At 41.7% G+C, this 24611-nt stretch overlaps 1 protein-coding gene across 2 annotated transcripts in view; it reads right to left on the reverse strand.

Annotated features, from left to right (window-relative positions):
- Nucleotides 1-24611, reverse strand: part of CLCN2 (chloride voltage-gated channel 2) — a 189884-nt gene that overhangs the window by 82913 nt on the left and 82360 nt on the right. For both annotated transcript variants that reach the window (XM_056565666.1, XM_056565667.1), the window contains exons 4-8: nt 21530-21658; nt 14469-14602; nt 13795-13872; nt 1724-1802; nt 825-950 (exon numbers count right to left, since the gene is read on the reverse strand). In XM_056565666.1, coding sequence (XP_056421641.1) covers nt 825-950; nt 1724-1802; nt 13795-13872; nt 14469-14602; nt 21530-21658 — 546 coding nt within the window. The remainder of the gene's footprint in view (nt 1-824; nt 951-1723; nt 1803-13794; nt 13873-14468; nt 14603-21529; nt 21659-24611) is intronic.

Here is a 24611-nt window from a genome sequence, read left to right on the forward strand (position 1 = left end):
GCAGAGATCATGTGACATTTTCATTGCACCCATACAGGTGTCATTTAAGTTAATTGGTTGGATCAGACCTTATTTAAAGGGGTTATCCAGGAAAAACTTTTTTTTATATATCAACTGGATCAAGAAAGTTAAAAAGATTTGTAAATAACTTCTATAAAAAAATCTTAATCCTTTCAGTACTTACGAGCTGCTGAAGTTTAGTTGTTCTTTTCTGTCTAAGTGCTTTCTGATGACACCTGTCTCAGGAAATGTCCAGAGAAGAAGCAAATACCCAAAGCAAACCTCTTCTACTCTGTGCAGTTCCCGAGACAAGCAGAGATGTCAGCAGAGAGCACTGTTACCAGTCAGAAAAAAACAACTCAACTTCAGCAGCAGATAATTATTGGAAGGATTAAGATTTTTTAAAGTAATTTACAAATCTGTTTACATTTCTGGAGCCAATTTATATATATATATATATATATATATATATATATATATATATATATATATATATAAAAGTTTTTTTCCTGGAATACCCCTTTAAAAGGTTTCATTACAAAGCTACTTTTCATTTTCTATTCATTTATTATTCAAGATATTTTTTTCCATGCCACCGATTGGGACTATTTTGAAAAGTCCATTACATAAAATCTAATATCAAAATTCATTTTAATTCTATATTTCTTTGCAGAGAAAAAAAGAAAAAATACTTTCATAAACTACTGTTTGGTATATATGTAATTAACATAGCTATGGTTTTACTACAACAAAATAGACACTCTTAAACCTGGCCCCTAATCCAGGCAATGCCCCATATATATAGCCATATAAGCAATATTTACCTTCATCTTTGTTCCACACAGCAAGGACTCGAAATATAAAAGCACTAAAGGTTGCAGCAAAGAAACCCCGCCAGTAATTTCTTACAGCAAAAAATGTGGAGGTGACCTCAATGCTAAACAGGACCCCTAGATTAGAAATAATGAGAAATGTAATTAGGCACTTCAAGGCAGTATTTTGACACTTTGTTCAGGCTTATTCAGCAGTTTTACCAAAAGCATCAGAAACTACTTTTTTCATGATAGATACTTTGGGGCAGATTGAAGAAACTAAAAGAAAAATTATCTGAATGGAAGGCCTCTATACATGTTATTTCATTACATACAATTAAAAAATCAATAAAGATTTGAGAATATGGATCAATTAACAAGGACATTTTTCTTTGTGTTCTATAGCAACCATTTACAGCACTGCTTTCATGTCTTATAGTGTTCTTGAAAATCAAAAGGTAGCATGGTGATCAAAAGGTAGCATGGTGATTGGTTGCTATGGGCAACAGACAGTTTTTCTTCTAGACAGTTTTTATAAATCTGCCCCAAAGTATTTCACAGAGAACATCAAAGCTTTAACTAAGCATAATGTATTTCTTCTAGTATTTTCAACAATTTTAACTTTTTTTTAAATTCTACACACACTCTACATCCTAGTGCAAAGGTCGTCTTTCTACAAGCTAACAGGAAGTAAGAGAAAAGGAGGAAATGGTTAAATTTCAAGGCCCCTGACGCATTTGTCATTGTTATGGTTACATAACTATAGATGTAGATAAATGTCACACATATGCTTCGAACAGCCTTTCTTTGTACCGGCTTGGTCTTCCCACCCACAAATCATTTACATTTTCTTCTCCTACCCACGCCTTGTCTCTACCCCCAGATCCTCATGAGTCACTCAATCCTCTTACCTCCAATAGGGGCAGCAAAGCAGCATCCCACTCCAACGGCACAAGCTGCAGCCAGCATCTCAATGTTTCGTGACTCATTCTACAGAGTAAGAAATAGTATTGTTAGGATAACTAATATTACCACCCACATTATCAGGATGTAAATCAACCTACTTCTGAAACTCTACTTAGTCCAGTAAAGTCACTGCAGGTAAAGTACACACAGACTATTTTTAGTTTATTTTGACTTGTCATATCATTACATTTTTAAAGAAGACACAAACTGAAATAGGGACCTCAATGACCAACCTTCAACAACATCACTGTGCTAATATATATGCCTGGACAAAGCATTGTGCAAAAGAAGCACCTTTATAGGGTCACCAAGCATTATATTGTACATCTATTATAATCACAAAAAAAAAAACACGTCATTCCAAGACAGCATTTTCTCAGGTATTGCTTTTAACTAAAGACACTGTTAATGCCTTAGTACGAGTGAATCAATTTTAAAGAGCACCTGATCTTGATAAAATATAGAATCCTCCCAGTTAACTCTCCCTATCATGATAAACCACCCTCTGCCTTTATTTTTATTTTTTATTTTTTTCATTTTCTACAATGATATAGTGCTGTATCTTCTGCTCACTCAGTAAGGTCCACAGACTAGGAAGGGGCATTCCCAAGCAGGCACATCATCTTCTGAAGCCTGACAGGGGAGAATTTTCTCCCTCACTCTGCTGCAAACAGCCAAGAGAAGTCCAGTGGGAGAAGGGCTGTGATTTGCTGAGACTGCACACACCCCTCTCAGCTCTCGGCACTGAACTCTGTGTGCTCAGCTCTGCCCAGCAGCTTGCATGAAATATTAAGCACAAAATTCAGCACTATACACTGAAGGCACTATGACTCTACAGTCTAGCTCAGCTCAAAGGGAAAGGTAGCTGAAATATTCTATACATTCTATGCAAGTTTTCTAGCATCATACTTCTCCTTTAATAGACTGAACACAGTTTTCTACATTTGGTCCATATCTCAGACATACACTGGGGGTCCTTTACCAATGTGATCCAGACTCTTTTTTTCTCAGGTTTACCGCCCAAATTGTGTCACATGTTTCATGCACCAAATTTTGCCACCAAACTCCCCCCCCCAAACTCCACTCCGCTCCACTCCTAGTAAATTAGGGCCACTGTGTCTATGTGAGACTTAAAAACGTGGTCTACTGCACTACTGGTCAGTATTTTTAGCCAATCCAGGAGTGGGTCAAAATACAAATAAAAAGGAGCAAAGCTTTCCATTATAGTTTTATTCTGTGTCGGTTCCACAAACAGAAGGAAGAGGAGGAAAAAAAGAAAACAAGAGGAAAATGTCCCTTTATATGGGCTTAGTATCATCAGTGAGCATTCATAGGAACACTAGTTTCTGATAATTGGCCTGTGTAAAAGGGTCAGAGAACCTTGGCATGTGCTGTACACTGAGAGGTACTGCTTTACATAAAAGGGCGGGTGCTTGACACTGAGAGGTACCGATTTACATAAGGGGGCCTGTTTTGTGCACTGAGAGGAAGTGATTTACATAAGAGGGCGTGTGATTGACACTAAGAGGTACTTATTTACATTAGGGGGCATGTGCTATATAGTGAGAGGTAGTGATTTACATAAGGGGCATGTGCTATATTCTGAGAGGTAGTGATTTATATAAGAGGGAGTATGCTGTACACTGAGAGGTAGTGATTTATATAAGAGGGAGTATGCTGTACACTGAGAGGTAGTGATTTATATAAGAGGGAGTATGCTGCACACTGAGAGGTAGTGATTTATATAAGAGGGAGTATGCTGTACACTGAGAGGTAGTGATTTATATAAGAGAGTGTGTGCTGTACAGTGAGAGGTAGTGATTTACATAAGGGGGCGTATGTGTACACTGAGAGGTAGTGATTTATATAAGGGGGCTTGTGCTGTACACCGATGGGTAGTGATTTACATAAAAGGGTGTATACTGTACACTGAGCCTTCTTATATCTACTGCAGTTCACTTACAGGCTGCCTGAGCCTCATACATACCTCAGTGAACAGAGCATAAGGGTACATCACACGCCCCTTATGTAAATGACTGGCCCCTCAGTGTACAGCACATGCCCCTTATGTAAATAACTGCCCCCTCAGTGTAAAGCACAGGCTCCTTTACCTAAATAACTGCCCCTCAGTGTGCAACACACGTTCCCTTATGCAAATCACTGTCCCTCAGTGTACAACACACGTCCCCTTATGTAAATCACTGTCCCTCAGTGTACAACACACGTCCCCTTATGTAAATCACTGTCCCTCAGTGTACAACACACGTCCCCTTATGTAAATCACTGTCCCTCAGTGTACAACACACGTTCCCTTATGTAAATCACTGTCCCTCAGTGTACAACACACGTTCCCTTATGTAAATCACTGTCCCTCAGTGTACAACACACGTCCCCTTATGTAAATCACTGTCCCTCAGTGTACAACACACGTCCCCTTATGTAAATCACTGTCCCTCAACACACATGTGTACAACACATGCCCTTTATGTACGTAACTTCTCTTCAGTGTACAGCACATGTTCTCTTATGTAAATCACTGCTCCTCAGTGTAAAGCGCATGCCCTTTATGTAGATAACTTCTCTTCAGTGTATATCACACACCCCCTTATGTAACTCACTACCTCTCTGCACACTATTGTAATGAAGTATCTGCCCTGATGCTTACCCATTTCCCTGGCCCAAGCAATTTTTTTCTGTTTCTGTTTTTCCATCGTCATCTACCAATAGCTTGTTTTCTGAGGGACAAACTGTACTTTTTAACATCACAATTTTGGGGTTCAGATATCTTACTGATTCATTTATAGAACTCTTTTTTGCTTGGGAAATGGGAAAATGCAATTTGTTTTGCATTTTAAAGTGAATATTTGGGATACAAATACGTAGAAAGAGGAGTGGTCTCGGCACCAGCTACCTGCTGCTCTTCAAACCGTGATACTTCACCGGAGGTCTAATGTTATCCCTGGAAGTCACACCTGTAGTCCGTCTGGTGCTATACATGCTGTGCAATGTAGTACAGTCAGATATTTATGGAAGAACAGAAGCGGAGCACTCACCAGGTTCTTGAAACACTTTAATTCACTGGAATGGTTTACAAGCAGTAGAGCGAGTTGGAACACATGCGGGGGGTATACAAGCTGGCGACTGACCGTTCTCGCGCCGGAGCACTTCGTCAGGCCGGTGCTTGATGACGTGAAGGAAGAGGTGTGCTTATAACAGGTAAGGGTTGCCATAGTTACATATAAACAAAAAAAACACCTAAAATAATGTGCATGGTGCAGATCACATTAAAAGCATCCTTCTATCTTGCGTGCAAGAAACATTACACATGCATACTAATAGGGTTTTCCCTTATTAGAAATAAATTCATATAAGCGCATTTAATTCATATTTATCATTTAGGCCGAGCGGGCTCTATGCGTTCATTCTCAAGATCCAAAGAGCTTCTCTATTGAGAAGATCTTGGTCTTTAGTGAATCCCTGTCTAGGGGTTTCTATCCTTTCAATAGCAAATAATTTTAATGCTTTAGGATTGTTACTGTGGACTTCTGACATATGGGTTATCAGGCGTGGAGCTCCTACCCCTGTTGTCAGGGATCTAAAATGCTCTCTTACCCTATGAAATAGGAGCCTTATTGTTTTCCCAATGTAGAAGTACCCACAGGAACAAAGCATGCAATATACAACAAAAGAAGTTCTGCACATAAAAAACAGTTTGATGTTAATAAAAGTAGCAGATTTCTGTCTTCCATTGTGTGCGCAAAATGAACATGACCCGCAAGGGAAATTTCCCATAGGTCGGCTTTCTGTTAGCCAATTCGTTTTCTGCTTTTTATTCTTTTTTGTCGTTTGTTTATGTAGTCTCGTATGGTAGTATTTTTTCAGTATATAACAATGGGATTATTTTGTACAGTGGGTGATAGATCAGTGTCTCGTTGCAGCATGTACCAGTAATTTTTAAAGGCTGTTTTGATTTTATCGTTCATAGGGGTATTTTTGAAGGCAAATGTGAACCTGTTAGAATTTACTTAGTTTTTTGTGGATTAAATCAAATCTGGATATACCATCAACTTTTTTACGGGCAGATTTGATGACTCTAGATGGGTATCCCCGCTGTTGAAATCTGTTTTCCATATGGGAGGCTTGTTTGTTATACAGTTCAGAGTTATTATTGATCTGCTTTAAACGGATAAATTGGCCGACTGGGATAGCATTCTTGGTGTGTGTGTGTGGGATGGGACGGCTCATAATGCAAGAAGGCATTTTTTTGAGGAGGGCTTCCTAAAGCCAGATGTAATGATGCCGTTCTCAACAACATCTATTTTTACATCTAAGAATTCAAGTGACTGATCACCATATACACATGTAAAATACATATTCATGGTGTTGACCTCATTTAGAAATTTGACAAAATCAGTGAATTCATTCTCGGTCCCATCCCACACCACCAAGATGTCATCCACAAAGCGGAGAAAAAAGTTTGATGTGTTTGACATGCAAATTGAGGGCTGAAAAAACATATTTACGTTCGAAAATGGCCAAAGATTTTGATTTAGTGGGTTTTGAGGTGGACATGCAGAAAGCGATCCCCAAACTTTCATTAAAAAAATTTTTTGCAGCAACAAATATGTCTGGTAGACCATACCTAAAGGGGGAGAGACCCGATGTAAGATCAACTCCCTAGGGTTTAAAATCGTTGAAGATTTCAATAGGGAGGATGAGGAGAATGTTAGAACACTATTCACATTAACAGAAAGTGATCTCCCAGATAAGATATTGCCAGAGGATGATGGAGCTTCTTTCAGAGGAGGTAACCCCTCTAGGTGGTAACCCCTCTAGGTTCAATTGACCTTTTTTATAGGGTTGTATGTGCTGAAATCAAAGCACTTGTTTATTCTGAGGTCAAAGAAAATATATCCTTAGATGAGAAAAAAGCTCTCAATTGGCTTGCAGACAGAGAAGATCTAATCGTTTCCAGATCTGATAAGGGGGGCTCCATCGTTGAAAGATTATGAGAACTAAGTGTTTAAACAGTGTTTAATCCCATTGTTACATACAGAAAAAATGCTACCATACGAGACCACATAAACAAACGACAAAAAAAAGAATAAATTGCAGAAAACGAATTGGCTAACAGAAAGCCGACCTTTGGGAAATTTCCCTTGCGGGTCATGTTCATTTTGCGCACACAATGAAAGACAGAAATCTGCTACTTTAGGAGGTTATGATATTAACATCAAACAGTTTTTTATGTGCAGAACTTCTTTTGTTGTATATTGCCTGCTTTGTACCTGTGGGTACTTCTACATTGGGAAAACTATAAGGCCCCTATTTCATAGGGTAAGAGAGCATTTTAGATCCCAGAGAACAGGGGTAGGAGCTCCACGCCTGATAACCCAATAGTCAGAAGTCCATAGCAACAATCCTGAAGCATTAAAATTCTTTGCAATTGAAAGGATAGAAACCCCTAGACAGGGATTCACTAAAGACCAAGATCTTTTCGCCTGCTCGGCCTAAATGATAAATATGAATTAAATGCGCTTATATGAATTTATTTCTAATAAGGGAAAACCCTATTAATGTTTCTTGTACGCAAGATAGAAGAATGCTTTTAATGTGATCACAAACCAACTTCACAACAAATGCACATTATTTTAGGTGTTTTTTGTTTATATGTAACTATGGTAACCCTTACCTGTTATAAGCACACCTCTTCCTTCACGTCATCAAGCACCGGCCTGACGAAGTGCTCCAGCGCGAGAACGGTCCGTGGCCAGCTTGTATACTCCCTGCATGTGTTCCAACTCGCTCTACTGCTTGTAAACCATTCCAGTGAATTAAAAAAGTCCCTGTTTCAGGAACCTGGTGAGTGCTCCGCTTCTGTTCTTCCATAAAAATATTTGGGATAGTTTTGGTATACCTGCAACAGTGACAAAATTCAGTCAGATCTTTTGAACTGGTTGTTATAATAAGAGGAACCAGGGAGAAGAAAGATTTCCCAAACTAGTTTCTTATTATATGCTTACAGTTGAAAAATCATATACTAGTTGTATAAGGGAGCCTTTGGCTCTCTGCTTTGCACTGCCTGTAAAATGCAGGCAGGGTGATTACGCCATCACTCTGCCCATGTCACCTCTCAGGTAACAGGCATGAGCAGTAGAGGTTAGAACAGCGATGTTCCATAAGTGCTTTGTTTGCTTGTAATGTGTGCAGTGATGATGGGTGAATGAACAACTCCTAGCATATCCTTAGCATTGTTCAGGAGCACAAACCAACTTCACAACAAATGCAGGAATCTTTCAGCGCTGAACAGAACCAACACATCAAGAAAGGTAGACTGAACTTTTATTTTTCATCATGCAAAGCGTTTCACTGCACATGGGCAGCTTCCTCAGGCGTGATGAAGCTGCCCATGCATACCTCTACATACAAGTACCTTTGTTGTGTATGAGAGTAACATAACCATCTTTGGTAAGCTGCTTTCATACAGATTTGCTCACCTACTTGGAAGTTGTCACACTCTGGAACGCTTCTTTTTCTCTTACCATTGTTCAGGCCATACTAGAGATGTAGTTTTAAATGGTAAAAAATGGAAATTGCTATATTTTATAGATAGAAAAAATGTTCTGTGGCGCTACACTGCAGGCATATGTCACACAAAGTAGGAAACCTGTTATTAGAAATTTTAATCCCACCTCTGGTCTGCAATATGTGTAAAAGGATTGTTTCCCATGGGTTTTCTTTTTGAATATTTTATTCTGATTTTCCTTTCTTTTTACACATTTATGAATGTATAAATACATTTATACACACCTTATTATAACATTGTTGTTTTAGCTATTTTAATCTTTTTATTTGTCATTTAATGTGTCCTTTAAGGTTTTATTTAACCCCTTAAGGACCGGGGTTTTTTCCGTTTTTGCATTTTCGTTTTTTGCTCCTTGCCTTTAAAAAATCATAACTCTTTCAAATTTGCACTTAAAAATCCATATGATGGCTTATTTTTTGCGCCACCAATTCTACTTTGTAATGACGTCAGTCATTTTGCCCAAAAATCTACGGTGAAGCGGGAAAAAAAATCATTGTGCGACAAAATTGAAAAAAAAAACGCTGTTTTGTAACTTTTGGGGGCTGCCGTTTCTACGTAGTACATTTTTCGGTACATTTTTCACCTGATATGTATTCTGTAGGTCCATACAATTAAAATGATACCCTACTTATATAGGTTTCATTTTGTCGGACTTCTGGAAAAAATCATAACTACATGCAGGAAAATTAATACGTTTAAAATTGTCATCTTCTGACCCCTATAACTTTTTTATTTTTCTGTGTATGGGGCGGTATGAGGGCTAATTTTTTGCGCCGTGATCTGAAGTTTTTAACGGTACCATTTTTGCATTGATAGGACTTATTGATCGGACTTTTTATTCATTTTTAAATGATATAAAAAGTGACCAAAAATGCACTATTTTGGACTTTGGAATTTTTTTGCGCGCACGCCATTGATCGAGCGGTTTAATTAATGATATATTTTTATAATACGGACATTTCCGCACGCGGTGATACCATATATGTTTATTTTTATTTACACTGTGTTTTTTTTTTATTGGAAAAGGGGGGTGATTCAAACTTTTAATAGGGGAGGAGTTAAATGATCTTTATTCACTTTTTTTTTCCACTTTTTTTTTGCAGTGTTATAGGTCCCATAGGGACCTATAACACTGCACACACTGATCTTCTATGTTGATCACTGGTTTCTCATAAGAAACCAGTGATCAACGATTCTGCCGCATGACTGCTCATGCCTGGATCTCAGGCACTGAGCAGTCATTCGGCGATCGGACAGCGAGGAGGCAGGAAGGGGCCCTCCTGCTGTCCTGTCAGCTCTTCGGGATGCTGCGATTAGCCGCGGCTATCCCGAACAGCCCGACTGAGCTAGCCGGGAACTTTCACTGCGCTGCGCGCTATTAGAGGCGGGTCACGGCTTCACTATGACGCCGGGCCCGCCGTGATATGACGCGGGGTTACTGTGTAACCCCGCGTTATATCAGAAGAGCAGGACCAAGGACGTACCGGTACGTCCTTGGTCCTTAAGGGGTTAAACACATTTGTTTTCTTCAGTTTATTCCTAAATAAGGTGTATATAGAGAAAGAGGCAATATTTAGAATGCCTTCAAAAATGCCCTGCTTAATTTGCCATATATATATATATATATATATATATATATATATATTGTGATGACTCGCTCTTGTAGACAGGTGCGGTTGCAATTAAAGAGGCAAGGAATCAGGATTTTTAAATCAAAGTTCCGTGTTTTATTCACACTTAGCAATAACAAAACAGTCTTAGTTCAGAAAAAGAAAACAATGTAAACCTGCGTTCCTTAGGCATTGGTTCACACCAGAGTCCATACCGTGAGGCAATAATAAAGTCTTTTCCAGGCCTCCAGGCAGGTTGCTCCCCAGCTTTCAGACTAGAGCCAGCTCACCGCTCACACAGCGTAAGCTAAAAACATGCATTCCAGGTGGAGCAAGCTGCCTTTAAGGCCAACAAAAGGCGACCTGGATTGTGGGGAATGGCCCCAAGCCAACACTTGGCCATTCCCAGTAAGAACCGTCTCGGGTTAGCTTTGCAGCTATACTACAACTGCAGTGTCCGTCTGCAAACTGCAGCACAGACACTAGAAAATTATCAACTTTTAATCCACCGAGGCCAGGAACCTCGGTGGCACATACTGGCCATCCACGATGGCCCCTTTCTTTCACCTTCTCACAATATATATTTATTTAAATATATATTTAAATATATATATATATATATATATATATATACACATACATACATACATACATACACTAGCTGAGTACCCGGCGTTGCATGGTTCTTCTTTCCTAATCCTTGTTGTGGAGGAAAATCAACAGAGGAAGCTTTTGACTTCATATCTTGTCCTCATATATTATTGTCATATCCCGACCTCCTATCTTGACCCGTAATATGTGTACCAGGTATTGAAATATCTCTAGTCGTACGGAAATTATATGGGAACATACATTTCCCATTGATTTGCATGGGACTTTAAACAAAAACCCCAACCCTCACAAATGGAGGTAGTTAAGGGTTAAATTAACTATCCTATATTTTAAGTGGACATATAAGTAACATGTGACTGAGTATTATCAAAATATCTCCAGCAGTTTGGAAGTCATGCAGTAACTTATATTTCCCATAGACTTGTATGGGACTTTAAACAAAAACCCCGCCCCTGGCAAATGGGGGTGAGTAAGGGTTAAATTACCTATCCTACGTTTGTTGTTGACATATAAGTAACATGTGTGCCAAGTTTCATGTTAATATCTTTCGCCGTTTGAACGTGATGCTGGAACATACATACGTTGAGTTTTATATATATATATATATATATATATATATATATATATATATATATATTTATATATATTTTTATTGTTTTAACCATTTTACAAAAATGAAACTGTAGTCGGGACATTCCCTGGACAATTCAACAGACAGATAATAAGACGGATCTACAAATTCCAGTACATTTATCCAGTCATCTGTATAAACAGCAAGTAACAGTAAATCGTGTGGAATTGAAGTGAGCATACGATAGAGCATATCCAGGTAGCTGATCATAATAAAACATAAGCCAATAAAATAATCTATATATATATATATATATATATATAAAACTCAACGTGTGTGTATGTATGTGTGTATGTTCCACAAAAACTTTCAAACGGCTAAAGATATTAACATGAAACTTGGCACATATGTTACTAATATGTCAACAACAAACATAGGATAGGTGATTTAACCCTTACTCACCCCCATTTGCCAGGGGTGGGCCTTATGTTTAAAGTCCCATGCAAGTCAATGGGAAATATATGTTACTGCATAACTTCTAAACGGCTGGAGATATTTCGATAATACAGTACTTGGTCACATGTTACTTATATGTCCACTTAAAATATAGGATAGTTAATTTAACCCTTAACTACCCCCTTTTGTGAGGGTCAGGGTTTTTGTTTAAAGTCCCATGCAAATCAATGGGAAATGTATGTTCCCATATAACTTCTGTACGGCTGGAGCTATTTCAATACCTGGTACACATATTACGGGTCGGGATGGGAGGTCAGGATAGGAGGTCGAGATAGGACGATGGGATAGGAGGACGGGATAGGAGGTCGAGATAGGAGGTCGAGATAGGAGGTCGAGATAGGAGGACGGGAAAGGAGGTCGGGATAGGAGGTCGAGATATGAGGAAGGGAAAGGAGGACGGGAAAGGAGGTCGGGACAGGAGGTCGGGATAGGAGGACGGCATAGGAGGACGGCATAGGAGGTCGGGATAGGAGGTCGGGATAGGAGGTCGGGATAGGAGGACGGGATAGGAGGACGGGATAGGAGGACGGGATAGGAGGTCGGGATAGGAGGTCGGGATAGGAGGACGGTATAGGAGAACGGGATAGGAGGACGGGATAGGAGGACGGGATAGGAGGACGAGATGTCAGGACGGGATATGAGGTTGAGATATGATGACGGGATAGGAGGTCGGGATAGGAGGTCGGGATATGGGGTTGGGATATGACAACAATATATGAGGACGAGATATGAAGTCAAAAGCTTCCTCCTTTATTTATTTTCCTCCCCAACAAGGATTAGGAAGGAAAAACCGGGCAACGCCGGGTACTCAGCTAGTCTAAAATAAAATAAGATAAACAGACAAACTCCCCCCCCCCCCCCCCCTTCCCACAAAAATATAGGTACCAGCTTGCATGGCTCCCCTGGACGGAAGGTTAGTTATCGGAGCGCACTAGACAGCTCACAAGAATGACAATATATATGATAATACAGTGGTCCCTCAAGTATCAATGTTAATTAGTTCCTGGACGACCATTGTATGTTGAAACCATTGTATGCAGAGACCATAACTCTATGGAAACCTGGTAATTGGTTCTGAAGCCCCCAAAATGTCATCCAAAAATAGGAAAAAGTGAGGACTGAAGAAAAATAAGTAGATACCTAATACAGATAAAGCAAATCCTTACATATTAAAGTAAGAAAGAGCTGCTGGGAGCTTTAAATCACTGTCTATGTAGAGAACAGGAGCTTCTTCGGGGTCCTGTATAGTACAAGCAATGTCCTAAAAAAAAGTAAAATGGAGCTGCTTTTACCTGGTGTCCATAGGAGCGGCTAACCCTAGCACAGATAAAGAGTACAGAACATGTAGTACCTCTCTGTACTGTAGGAGGCACTACCAGACATCAGTCAGTGCATGCACTTTAGTAATACAGGTGTTTTACCAGTGAAATGTCCATTTTGATTGGTCAGTTCTTCCAGTCATTGACACTTTTCGCAGATCTGGACTGTCCGTAGCATTGTATGTTGAGTCTGGTTTCAAGTTACAATGGTGCAGAAAAGACCATTGTATATTGAAACTATTGTATATTGAGGCCATTGTAAGTTAAGGGATCACTGTATAAGGGAGCAATTATGAGGGTTGCACCAATCCTTTACAAAGTACAGTCGATCGTGTCCCCCAACCTACCTGACCGCCCTAAAGTACCCTCCAAGCTTCTCGACAAATACCTGTCATGTTTTTGTCTCTATTGCCTAGGTGATGCCCACCTGAACTACTGACATCATAGCAGGCCTATTTGTGATCATTAGGTCTTGAAGTAGCCCCTCTTTGTATGGACTGCACTAGTTGTGAGGGGTGATTGTCTTTTATTACTGTTGAAAACATGTCTGCTTCTCCCCCTCTGTCAGTCGGCAAGTTACTCTGTGTAATGCTCAACGGTCCCATGTTAGTGTCATGCACTGTTACTTTTATCATATGTAAAGTGCCATGGAACCAAGGGCGCTATATAAATAAATAAATAACAATAATAATAATTTCTCGCAAAACTAGCGAAGCAGTCAAAAAGCACAAGAGACAGCCAAACTATTCCACAAGAGTAGAAATAAAATGGATAACCGGAGAGCGTCACCTTATGTACTCACCTCGTATATTCCTCCAAAGAGAGACATGAACTTGCTGAGCAGAGCAGCGCACATACTGGCAACATGCACAAACGGACCCTGAGGAGATGAAAAGGAGAAATGTCAGCTTCCATTCATTCAATGATACATAATGTCACTGCATGTGGCGGGCTGGCAGATTGCTGACTGAAACATATTTGCTTCAAACAAATAAATGCTGTTTCAAATGACTTTCGCAGGTAATCCTATTTCAGGGTTCTGCAGGCATCATTTGTGCTCCATGTGTTGGTATTAGAGGCTGCATTTATCTGTCATGTGTAAAGCCCATTGGTTCCTGCTCACTTTACATTTTCATCTTCTAATAATATGCATGTAACAACAAGATCAGTACTCAGTCACCCATGATGTAGCCTTAACATTGGCTACTGATCACCGAAAATTCATATTGGCCCGTGTCAGTTTAACATTTATTTTTCATAAAGAGGCAAATTCACATGCACAAAAATTTTCTGTTGTAAAGAACTGTTAGACAATGTTCACACACATTGCTGTTGTGCTCTGTGCCATTGTGGGTCCATTCGGACCCAAAACGGGTCAGAGCACAACCGACTCCACCAAGACCTGACAGATACCATTGACTTTAATGGGGCCTTTCGGGGATCCAGTAGCTTAGTGGAGAAAAAGTCCATACTCACTTCTTTTCCTAATGGCATTCCACTTCCAAGGGCACAAGTTAGTCCAATGACTTTGGCAATAAATGTTTTAAGTGTTAGATATTCCTTGAGTACCACACCACGTAAGATAGTCTTCATTTCTGGTATGCCAGAGCCTGTAAGATATTAAAATGAAAGTTATCATAAAGAGACTACATTGCACTATAAGAGTGATAACATAAAAATCAACTTCCTTTCTATACAGCCAAGTGTCCACAAACATGGCTTCTTTTTAAAGGTATTTGAGTTTCTCAACTGCTTATCATTTCATATTGGTAAAGAAACATATCTGCCTGTAATCACCTAGAACTGATGGCTAGAAGTCTGAACTTCTATATTATAACATAAAAAAGCATATCCAAACATTATACATGTGAGAATAGAGAATTCCTACATCTTGGTCATGCATTCCAACCACCTTCTGAAAGTTAGGTTTCCATCTGCATTTTTTCCATTGTTCTGCTCAGTCATAGATGTAGAACAAAAGACCGCTGCGGCCTATCCTCTGCACGCTGGACACCAATAGGGCCTGATGAACCTTATTGGCTTTAATGGGGGTCTGGTGAGTTTCCATCATGTTGCCCGGCATTTTACCAGACAAAACAGTGCATTGAGCAGCATTACTTTTTGCAGCATCAGGAAATATATGTTATATGAAGAGCAGATGGTTCAGTTATTTAATAGGACTTGCTTCACCTAGAAAGCTAGGTGGTGGGACATGGTGTAAAGTAAGATAACAGTACTATAAATATAAGCAGGAAAATGTCAGATAGCACAGCAGGGGTGAGTGAGTAAAATGAAGCCTGTCCTTAGTTGAAAGGTCTCAAAGACAGTAATGGACTGGTGCTTTGACTAAAGGCTATTTTACTTCAATAGACACAAAAATACCCTGTAAAAAGGAGAAAAAAAAGTCAGCCACAGTTAAAATCACTTTTTGCAGCTTTGAACTTTATAAAATATTGTATAAAGTTATGTATACTGGTAAGAAAAATATAGAACAAAATTGGGGAGTCAAGGTTGTCTATGCTTATAAAGTAAATAAAGTACTACAAAGTTGGTGCGACAGCAAGATACATTGTTAAAACTCCTAGCAACTCCATAGCCAGCTGCTAAAGTGAGCTGTCTACAGGTTTATTGGAAGTCCCATGTAAGTCTATCGGACTTTCGGCAATTCCATAAACCACTTATTTTATCAGTGGGCTAAGGAGTTGCCAGGAGTTTTAAAAGTGTGTCTTGCTGCCGCACCAACATTGCAGAGTGAGGGAAGCAATAAACATTATAACAACATTAAAGAAAAGCGTTAATTTTTAACGTAAATTTGTTTTCCCTTAGTCCTAACAGCAGCACAAGTGGGGTGTTCTGCCCCTGTGAAGCTGGCAGGATGGTGGAATTTTGAATTCCGCCCAAGCAATTTAAATTAATTAGCCCCCCCATAAAAGGCCTCCTCCCCTAGGCCATCTCGCTTAATAACAAGTAACAAAAAAGGTTAGGGCGGGAAATTTGTGTGCTGCTGTTAGGACTAAGGGAAAACAAATTTACGTAAAAAATTAACGCTTCCCTTACGTCCTAACCAGCAGCACAAGTGGGGACTTAGCGAGTAACAACACAAATAGGGAGGGACTACGGCAGAGTGGCACTTAGGATTGACTGCCCAAAGGCCAACTCTTCCGATCGTTTGGCATTAACCCTGTAATGACTCAAAAAAGTATTGTGGGTGCTCCAAGAAGCAGCAGCACAAATCTGTTCCAGAGGAACAGACCTTTTCTCAGCAAAGGAAGTAGCAACTGCCCTAGTGGAATAGGCAGTGACAAAGGCAGGAGGAGTTAGCTCCTGGACTATGAAGGTCTCTCGGATTGCTTCCTTAATCCACCTGCTTAGGGTAGGTTTAGAGGCTTTCAAGCCCTTGTTCTTTCCAGAAAAAGAAACAAGGAGGTGTTCAGACTTCCTGAATTCTCCAGTTCTTGAAATATAGACTCTGAGAGCTCTAGAGATGTCCAGAGTGTGGTCAACCGCTTCTTCAGGAGAGGATGGATTAGGAAGTAGAACTGGAAGGGAAATAACCTGGTTGGTATTGGAGAAAGTCGGAACCTTAGGAAGGAAGGTAGGTAAAAACCTCAACAGGACTCTGTCCTGTAGAAAAACAGTGTAAGGCTCGAAAGCCGAAAGGGCCTGAAGCTCACCCACTCTCTTGGCTGAGGTTATGGCCAATAAAAAAGTGACTTTAAGGGACAAATACCTAAAGTCTACTTCTTCCAGAGGTTCAAAGGGGGGGGGGGGGGGGGGACGCATAACCCCCTGAGAACAGTGGTTAAATCCCAACTGGGAATAGGTCTGAGAACTGTAGGTTTAAGTCTTTCAGCCCCTTTGAGGAATCTTCTAACCAGGGATTCTTGTGATAGAGACCTGCCTAGGAAGGCAGAGAGTGCTGCGACCTGAACCTTTAAGGTGGATGGGCTAAGACCCTTTTCAAGGCCATCCTGGAGAAAACGCAGTATTGCAGAAAGAGGAGGATCTGAGGTAACTACCTCTTTCGTTGCACACCATTGAAGGAAAATCTTCTTTATCCTGGAGTAAACCTTGTTTGTAGACTCTGCTCTAGAGTGTGCAATAGTTCTCAAGACCTCCGCAGGAAGCCCACTCCTTAGTAGGGTCCTGTCAATCTCCAGGCTGTCAGATTGAGTCTCCTCAGATCTAGGCAGGAGCCTGTGTTGTGAGACACAAGGTTCTGAACGTGGGGAAGCCTCCAATAACGCCCCTGACTCATCCTCATGAATTGGGTGAACCAAGACCTCTTCGGCCAGAATGGGATGATGGCAATCACTGAGGTCTGGTCTTGCCTGACTTTCATCAACACCCTGGGTATCATGGAAAGTGGAGGGAATATGTAGGCCAGCCTGAACCTCCATGGAATGGACAGAGCGTCTATCGCCACCGGATTGTCCTCCTTGTAAAGGGAACAAAACTTGCTCACCTTGGCATTCAGCCGGGTTGCCATGAGGTCTATTTCTGGTGTATCCCACTTCAGGGTTATCCTCCTGAAGATCTTCTCGTTGAGGGACCATTCTCCCTGGACTGCAAGCCCGCGACTTAGACGATCTGCCACTACGTTGAGATCCCCCTTGATGTGGACTGCAACAAGGTGGGATAGGTTGAACTCTGCTCACGATAGAATAAGTCCGGTCTCCTTGAGGAGCACTTGGGACTTTGTGCCACCCTGTCTGTTGATATAAGCCACTACGGTGGTGTTGTCTGACCGGACTCTTATTGCTTTCCCTAAGATATGGGGAGCAAAGTGGAGGAGCGCAAGACGAACTGCTCTTAGTTCTCTCATGTTGGATGAGAGTAACCTTCACTGAATCAAGGACTTCCCATCTGTCAGGTTCGTCCACCACCTGAGAGAGGCACGGACTTCGGACGACAGGGTGCATTTTTTGTCCAACCCACTGGGGTTGCGATTCCAGGCAGTCAAGACCTGATCTTGGAGAGGTCGGAGGTGCCACAGGGCCCAGGGGACTGCTTCTGCAGACGCTGACATGTGGCCCAACATCTTCATTAGAGTTCTGATGGGCACTCTGCGAGGTGCCGACAAAAACCCTGCGGCTCTTATGACGCGCTCTCTCCTTTCTGGGGTGAGAGACAGCGTCATCCGAGAGGAGTCTAGGACAGACCCCAGGAACCTTCTTGAGGTAGATGGAATGATCTCGGATTTTTCCCAATTTATGAGCCACCCTAGGCGTTGAAGAAAATCCAGGGTCAGTTGAAGATGAGCTTGAAGAATGTCTAGAGTCGCGGCTTTTAAAAGCCAGTCGTCTAGATAAGGAACAATCTCTAGGCCTTTTAGTCTTAGAGCAGAGACAACTGGAGCCACCACCTTTGAGAAGGTGTGGGGAGCGGAGGTAATGCCGAACCGTAGAACAGCAAATTGGAAATGCCTTACCATACCTTTTATGGTGACGGCGATTCTTAAGAACTTCCTGTGGGCAGGAAATATAGGGACATGAAGGTATGCATCCTTCAAGTCTATAGTGACCATGAGATCTTGTGGGTTCAGGATACTGACCACCGAACGAATGGTTTCCATTATGAACCGCCTTTTCCTTATAAATCGGTTTAGGTAGCGCAGGTCTATTATCATGCGCCAGTCGCCATTTGGTTTGGGAACCAAAAATATTGGGGAGTAGACGCCAGATCCTCTTTGATCTGGGGGAACTTCTTCCAAAGCTTGTCTTTCCCAGTATTGGAGAACTGAGGTTCTATGACAGCCTGTTTTGGCTGAGGAAGTAACTTTGTTAAGACAAACTTCCTTGGGGGAGGGGAGGTAAATTCTATCCTGTACCCCGAGGGATCCTGGATTTCTTGCATCCAGGTTGTAAGGAATAAACTTAAACGTCCTCCTACTGGAGGAGGATGGGCAGATAGATTCTCTGCAAAAAACACTTGAGGGGAAGGGAGAGGGAAAACGTTGGTGGATGTCAGTGGAGAGTCATAGCTCGGCCTTCCGGTCTTTACCGCGGCCGCGACCTCCACCACGTTTTTGGAAGGACTGACGTCTCTGGGATCTAGACGGGCCCTGGGACTTCCCCCCTCTGGTTCTACCTTTACCCCGAAAGGCCTGAACAGGAAGGCACCTGCCTTTTTTGTCAGCATAACCTTCCATTATGCGATCCAGTTCAGAACCAAATAGCCAAGTAGGCTCGAAGGGCATCCCACACAAGTTAAACTTGGAGGTGTTGTCCGCTACCCAAGGGCGTAACCACAAGGGACGTCTGCTAGCAGAAGCGAGTGCCATGGACTTGGCAGCTAGCTTAAGGTGTTGCTGGGAGGCCTCGCAGAGGAAGTCTATACCAAGGAGGAGTGTCTTGAAGCTGTCCAAGATGTCTTCCCTGGGGACATTGTTGTCAATCTCGGTTTGTATGCGCTCCACGCGCTCCTTCACGAAGTCAGACACTTCTCCCGAGGCAATAGCCACAGAGGCAGACGCTGATGCTGCTGAATATGTGCGTCTGAGAAGGGAATCCACCTTCCTATCAAGCGGGTCCTGGAGGTTGCTTCCATCATCCGTGGGAACCAAGACTCTTTTGGACAGTTTATTTACCGCCATATCAACCTTAGGAGGTGGCATCCAGGAATCAGATTCCGCGTCCGAGAGAGGGTACATCAACTTGAAGGTGCGAGTGACAAGCGCAGGTTTATCTGGGTGCTTCCACTCAGCCTTCATCATCTTTTTGCATGCATCATTCACCTTGAAAACCCAAGGTTCTCTAGAGGTGGATGCAGAGGCTTCCCCTTGGTCAACATCCTGGTCCCTTGACCGGATGGACCTAAGTAATCTCTGCGTCTTTTCCGCAGGGAAAAGAGGCGGAAACATCTTCACCTCAACAGGTTGTTCAGACTGTACAGATGACCTCTGGTCCAATACATCGACCGACATAACGGATTCTTCCGCCACAGAAGGAGGAGTGGATTCAGTTCTAGCTCTTTTGGGAACAAGAGCACTCTTAATTTCAGATATGGAATTTCCCATAAACTCCTTCATCCAAATGAACATGTCCTGGACAGTAGGTTCAGCTGGATTAGAGAGTGGATGGCAACCGGGACACCTGTTATATTCATAAGCGTCCGGAAGAGGAGTGCCGCAATTGGCGCAAGTTAGATGACGTTTTTTGGCGCTAGCCTTACGACCACCAGAGTGTGGGTCACTAGAGGAGGGAGTAAACATGACTCTGGAAAGGAAATAAAATAAGTAAGGGATAATAAAATAAAATTATTATTGCCCTAGCGCCAAATAGAGAGGGAGAGATACCTATAATGCAGATAGGAGCTCTAACCACTAATGCTAGGCTTGTAAATAGGACTAGCTATGATGGCAGCAGAGAATGAATGAAGGTCTCAGCTGTCTTTATATGGGAAGGGACCCGGAAGCCCCGCCCCCTTCAGAGAAAGAACAGCCTGCAATAGGCTGAAACACACGGAAGGGAATTTTAATAAAAATTATCCACTGAGCCCTTCCCTAACTAGGAAAGGGCTCACGCCTGAATTTTCACCTAAATATAAACTTTAAAGGCAGCGCAAAGCGCTGAAGAAAAGTGAGGCCGGGACCGGAAGTCGTCAGACGACGTACTTCCGGTCCACGGCTCGCACAGTGTAATGGAGGCGCGGAGGAAAACAAGCGTGCGCCGGGACACGTGGGACGCCGGCGGGTAAGAAAAAACCTGCGGCGGCATCCCTAATGCTAGGAGGGATTACCAGATCCTTCTAGCAACATAAAATAGTCAAAACAAATTGTTTTAAGATAAATCAGGCCGGAGGCCCAGATAATAAAAAGAGAAAAAAACAGGGGGCAGTTGGAAAAGGTACTGCGCCCCAAAAATATCTCCCCAAAATACAGGGGAGACATCCAGGCAGGCTCCAAAGGAGCCTGCACCGTCCTGCTGTCCTTACACAGGAAAGAAAAAAAAGCGAGATGGCCTAGGGGAGGAGGCCTTTTATGGGGGGGCTAATTAATTTAAATTGCTTGGGCGGAATTAAAAATTCCACCGTCCTGCCAGCTTCACAGGGGCAGAACACCCCACTTGTGCTGCTGGTTAGGACGTAAGGGAACAAACAATTCCAACCAGAATGAACAATAATTGGGTAAATTATAATAGTGAATGAAAATTTAAGCTGACAACTAACAAACATAACAAAAATAATGTTATCTGTTAATCACTAATAGTTGAATATATATGGGTCAATTGGTCAATACATATACAGCCGTTGTAAAAAGAGCAAACAACAGGGAAAGATTGTCATGTTTCTATAATGTCACAGCAGGCAATATACATCAGCCATTTCTTACCTGGGGAAACAGAACATGTATGATAAATGTGAACAACTGTATTGGACAATATCACCTAAAATGTGCCTACGTTGGTAAAATGATCATTTACCAGATGGTTCATTCAACCATTCAAACGCCCTTCAAATGCAATATCTCTGCAGAAACCTTGCACAGCACTTGTCAATATGTGACACAAGGTTACACATGAGGTGTTTACACATACCCACAGCCTGAGGAGCCAGAATCTGTGTGAATCCTGCAGAGAAAGTGATGAGGACAACGGGATATGTGACCCAGGCCAAGTACTGTAGAAAAACATTGCTCTCTAAACCACCGTACATCCATTTGTGAGCTGTGAATGAAGAGTTGAAAGAGATAAGACAGAGATTATAATAACAAAAAAAGCTTATATCATAAAGCACATGATAAACTGATGGAAAAGATCAAATATTACAACAATACACCTGACTTTTAATTCTGCTTACTTTCTCCAGTGACTGGTAAGATCCTGAAGCAGAGGCTCTTCAAGAAATGAACTGGGGGAGGTGTAGATAAAGCTGGCTAGTGGTGTATGTTCTATCACAAAAAAAAGGATGTTGATGTAAGCGCTGCGGAATCTGTAGGCGCTATATAAATAAATATAAATAAAAGTATACTGTAGTGCACAGCAGTGGGTTCATTCAGTATGTAGAGACTACGTTCAAGTAGGGCTGGGCGGTATGGCCAAATATGTGTATATCGCAGAATTTTTGTAACTTATGGCGGTTCCACGGTATATAGCGCTGTCCCCATTGGGGTACTACTCACGTCACCCGCAAGCACTGCCTCCTCGTCCTACTGTTTGTTGCGGGCTGCCGGCGCTGACACTCTATACTGTGCGGTATCCCTATGCCTGAGCTGCAAAAGGTAAACTAACGCATGTTCCGACGTCGGCCTTACGCTGGGGACGTGAACGTAGAACAGCCATCAGTCTATCACCGGCCGCAGCGATGTTCCGCCTCGACCGATGATAGGCTGAGCCCACTGTCATGTAAGAAGTCGGCTTCTTACATGACAGTGGGCTCAACCTATCACCGGCCCAGGTGGAACATTGCTGCGGCTGGTGATAGGCTGACGGCTCTCCGATGTTCTATTCCCTTGGAATCAAGTACGGACCGACGGGGAAGGCGAGTTAAAGTTAATTTTGTTTACCTTTTGCAGCCTGGGCATAGGGATACAGTATAGAGCAGTGGTTTGCAATCTGTGGACCTCCAGATGTTGCAAAACTACAACTCCCAGCATGCCCGGACAGCCGTTGGCGCTGCGAGTTGTAGTTTTGCAACATCCGGAGGTTGAATACCACTGGTATAGAGTGTCAGTGCCAGCGGTCGCAACAAACAGGAGGACCAGGAGGGCAGCGTTGGGGGTGACATATGTGAGTAGTAGCTCTGGGCTGATAATTAATTGGGGGAACAGCACTCGTGGGTCACATATGATTAGTTCCCCGATGTGGGGACAGCGCAGCGCTGGGCTGATAATTCATTCATTTCCAGGGGGAGGAGCCAAACCGGTATAGCGGTATTGGTTAAAATTCATATCGTGCAGCACAAAAATTTCGGTATTTGGTATGAACCGGTATACCGCCCAGCCCTACGTTCAAGCCTGTTTCCTGCTCCGCCACGTTCATCTTGCTGTACTCTAAAGTCCCTGTGCTCACTGGTGTACGTCACAGTATACATCAGCATCACTTTTTTGACAGGATGCTGACATATAGCTGGGAGGTAAAGCAACAACATTGTGTGAAATTAGCCTATCAGTTAATAATACTTATTTATCTTGTTTGTGGGCTCTTATACAGTTCGAAACTGTACACATGCTGTTCACCACCAGGGTCATGTGTAGAGGTTCCTGGAGCTGAAGAGAATCCAGGGAGAAAGAATATGTCTATAAAGGGGTCTAGTCTGGAGTCTGCAGATTAAGGTTCTGGTCTCAGATCTGAAGATAATTGTCACATCTGGGGGTCTGAATAAGTTTTGGTGTCTAGCCTGGAGTGTGAATTTGTTTTGGAATATAAATCAATTTTAGGGTATGGATTTTGGGGACTGAATTAAATTTAAGGGTTTGGTCTGGGGTCTGACAATATTTAGAAATGTGGTCTGGGGTCTATATTCATTTAGGGGTCTAATCTGAATTAATTTAAGGGGTCTGAATTTATTTGTGTTGGGGGAGGAGTGACTGTAGAAGCAAGTCTTGGCAGCAATATCCTAAGTCATCAGGAAAGGCTGTCATAGCAGGATGCGCTGAATGAAGAATAATACAACAAAAGAAAATGAATTTAATAAGAGAAGACATTGGCTGTGAGTCACTGGACCTAGAGGATCTGTCACCTCTCCTCCTTGTATTGGGGCATTTTTACTTAGAATTCTATGTTGTGACATTGCTATGTTATTCCTCTTAAAAATGTATGAAATAAGTGTGGCTTACATGCATACATAATTTTAGCTATGAAAAAAAATTGTATGCATACTTGTGGACTGCAATTTATTCATACATTTTTAAAAGGAAGAAAATCCAATAGAAGATGTTCCAGAATTGCTATTTTTGGAGGAAAACAAGTATTAAGTCAGTAAGGTCAAAATAATTGTTATGTATTGTGTCTGTGACAGCAACTATCAGTATTCTCTGCATAGTGATGACAGTTTGCAGATCGTCTCTGTAGACCTGGTATCTGGCCACTAGATGGTAACTAAGGAATTATTTCTTGTATATGTTCGTATAGTTGTACGGTACACTTATCCCTGACTTAAATAGCCAGTGTATGCCTGTCTGTGACCATATGATTAGGTATTTCTATGTTCCAGTTTTAATTTCTTTCATGTATTAACCCCTTAAGGTCCAGGCAAATTTTCTTTTTTGAACTTTCCATTTACTTCTTTCCTTTTAACCCCTTAGGCTGGGTTCACACCACGTTTTTCAAATACGGTTACCGTAAACGGTTTTCTGCTAAAAAAAACGTATGGCAAAAACCGCATGCAACCGTATACAACCGTATGACTCCAAATACGGTTTTTCCACGTATACGGTTCCAAAACGTATGTACGGTTCTATCCGTTTGAATCCGTTTTTGCCAACGGTTTTGCAATTTTGTTGGAATTAGTTTTCCAGCAATTTAATAAAGTTACTATTGTTCTATTGAATTTCCTTCTGCGCATGTGTCAACTCCAAAAACGGATTAGAAAAACCGTATACAACCGTATTCTGAAATTCTGTGTACAGTTCTCATAGACAACAATGTTAAAAGAACCGCATACGGTTTGCATACGGTT

The sequence above is a fragment of the Hyla sarda genome, chromosome 3 (genome assembly GCF_029499605.1).
Source record: "Hyla sarda isolate aHylSar1 chromosome 3, aHylSar1.hap1, whole genome shotgun sequence".
Taxonomy (NCBI): domain Eukaryota; kingdom Metazoa; phylum Chordata; class Amphibia; order Anura; family Hylidae; genus Hyla; species Hyla sarda.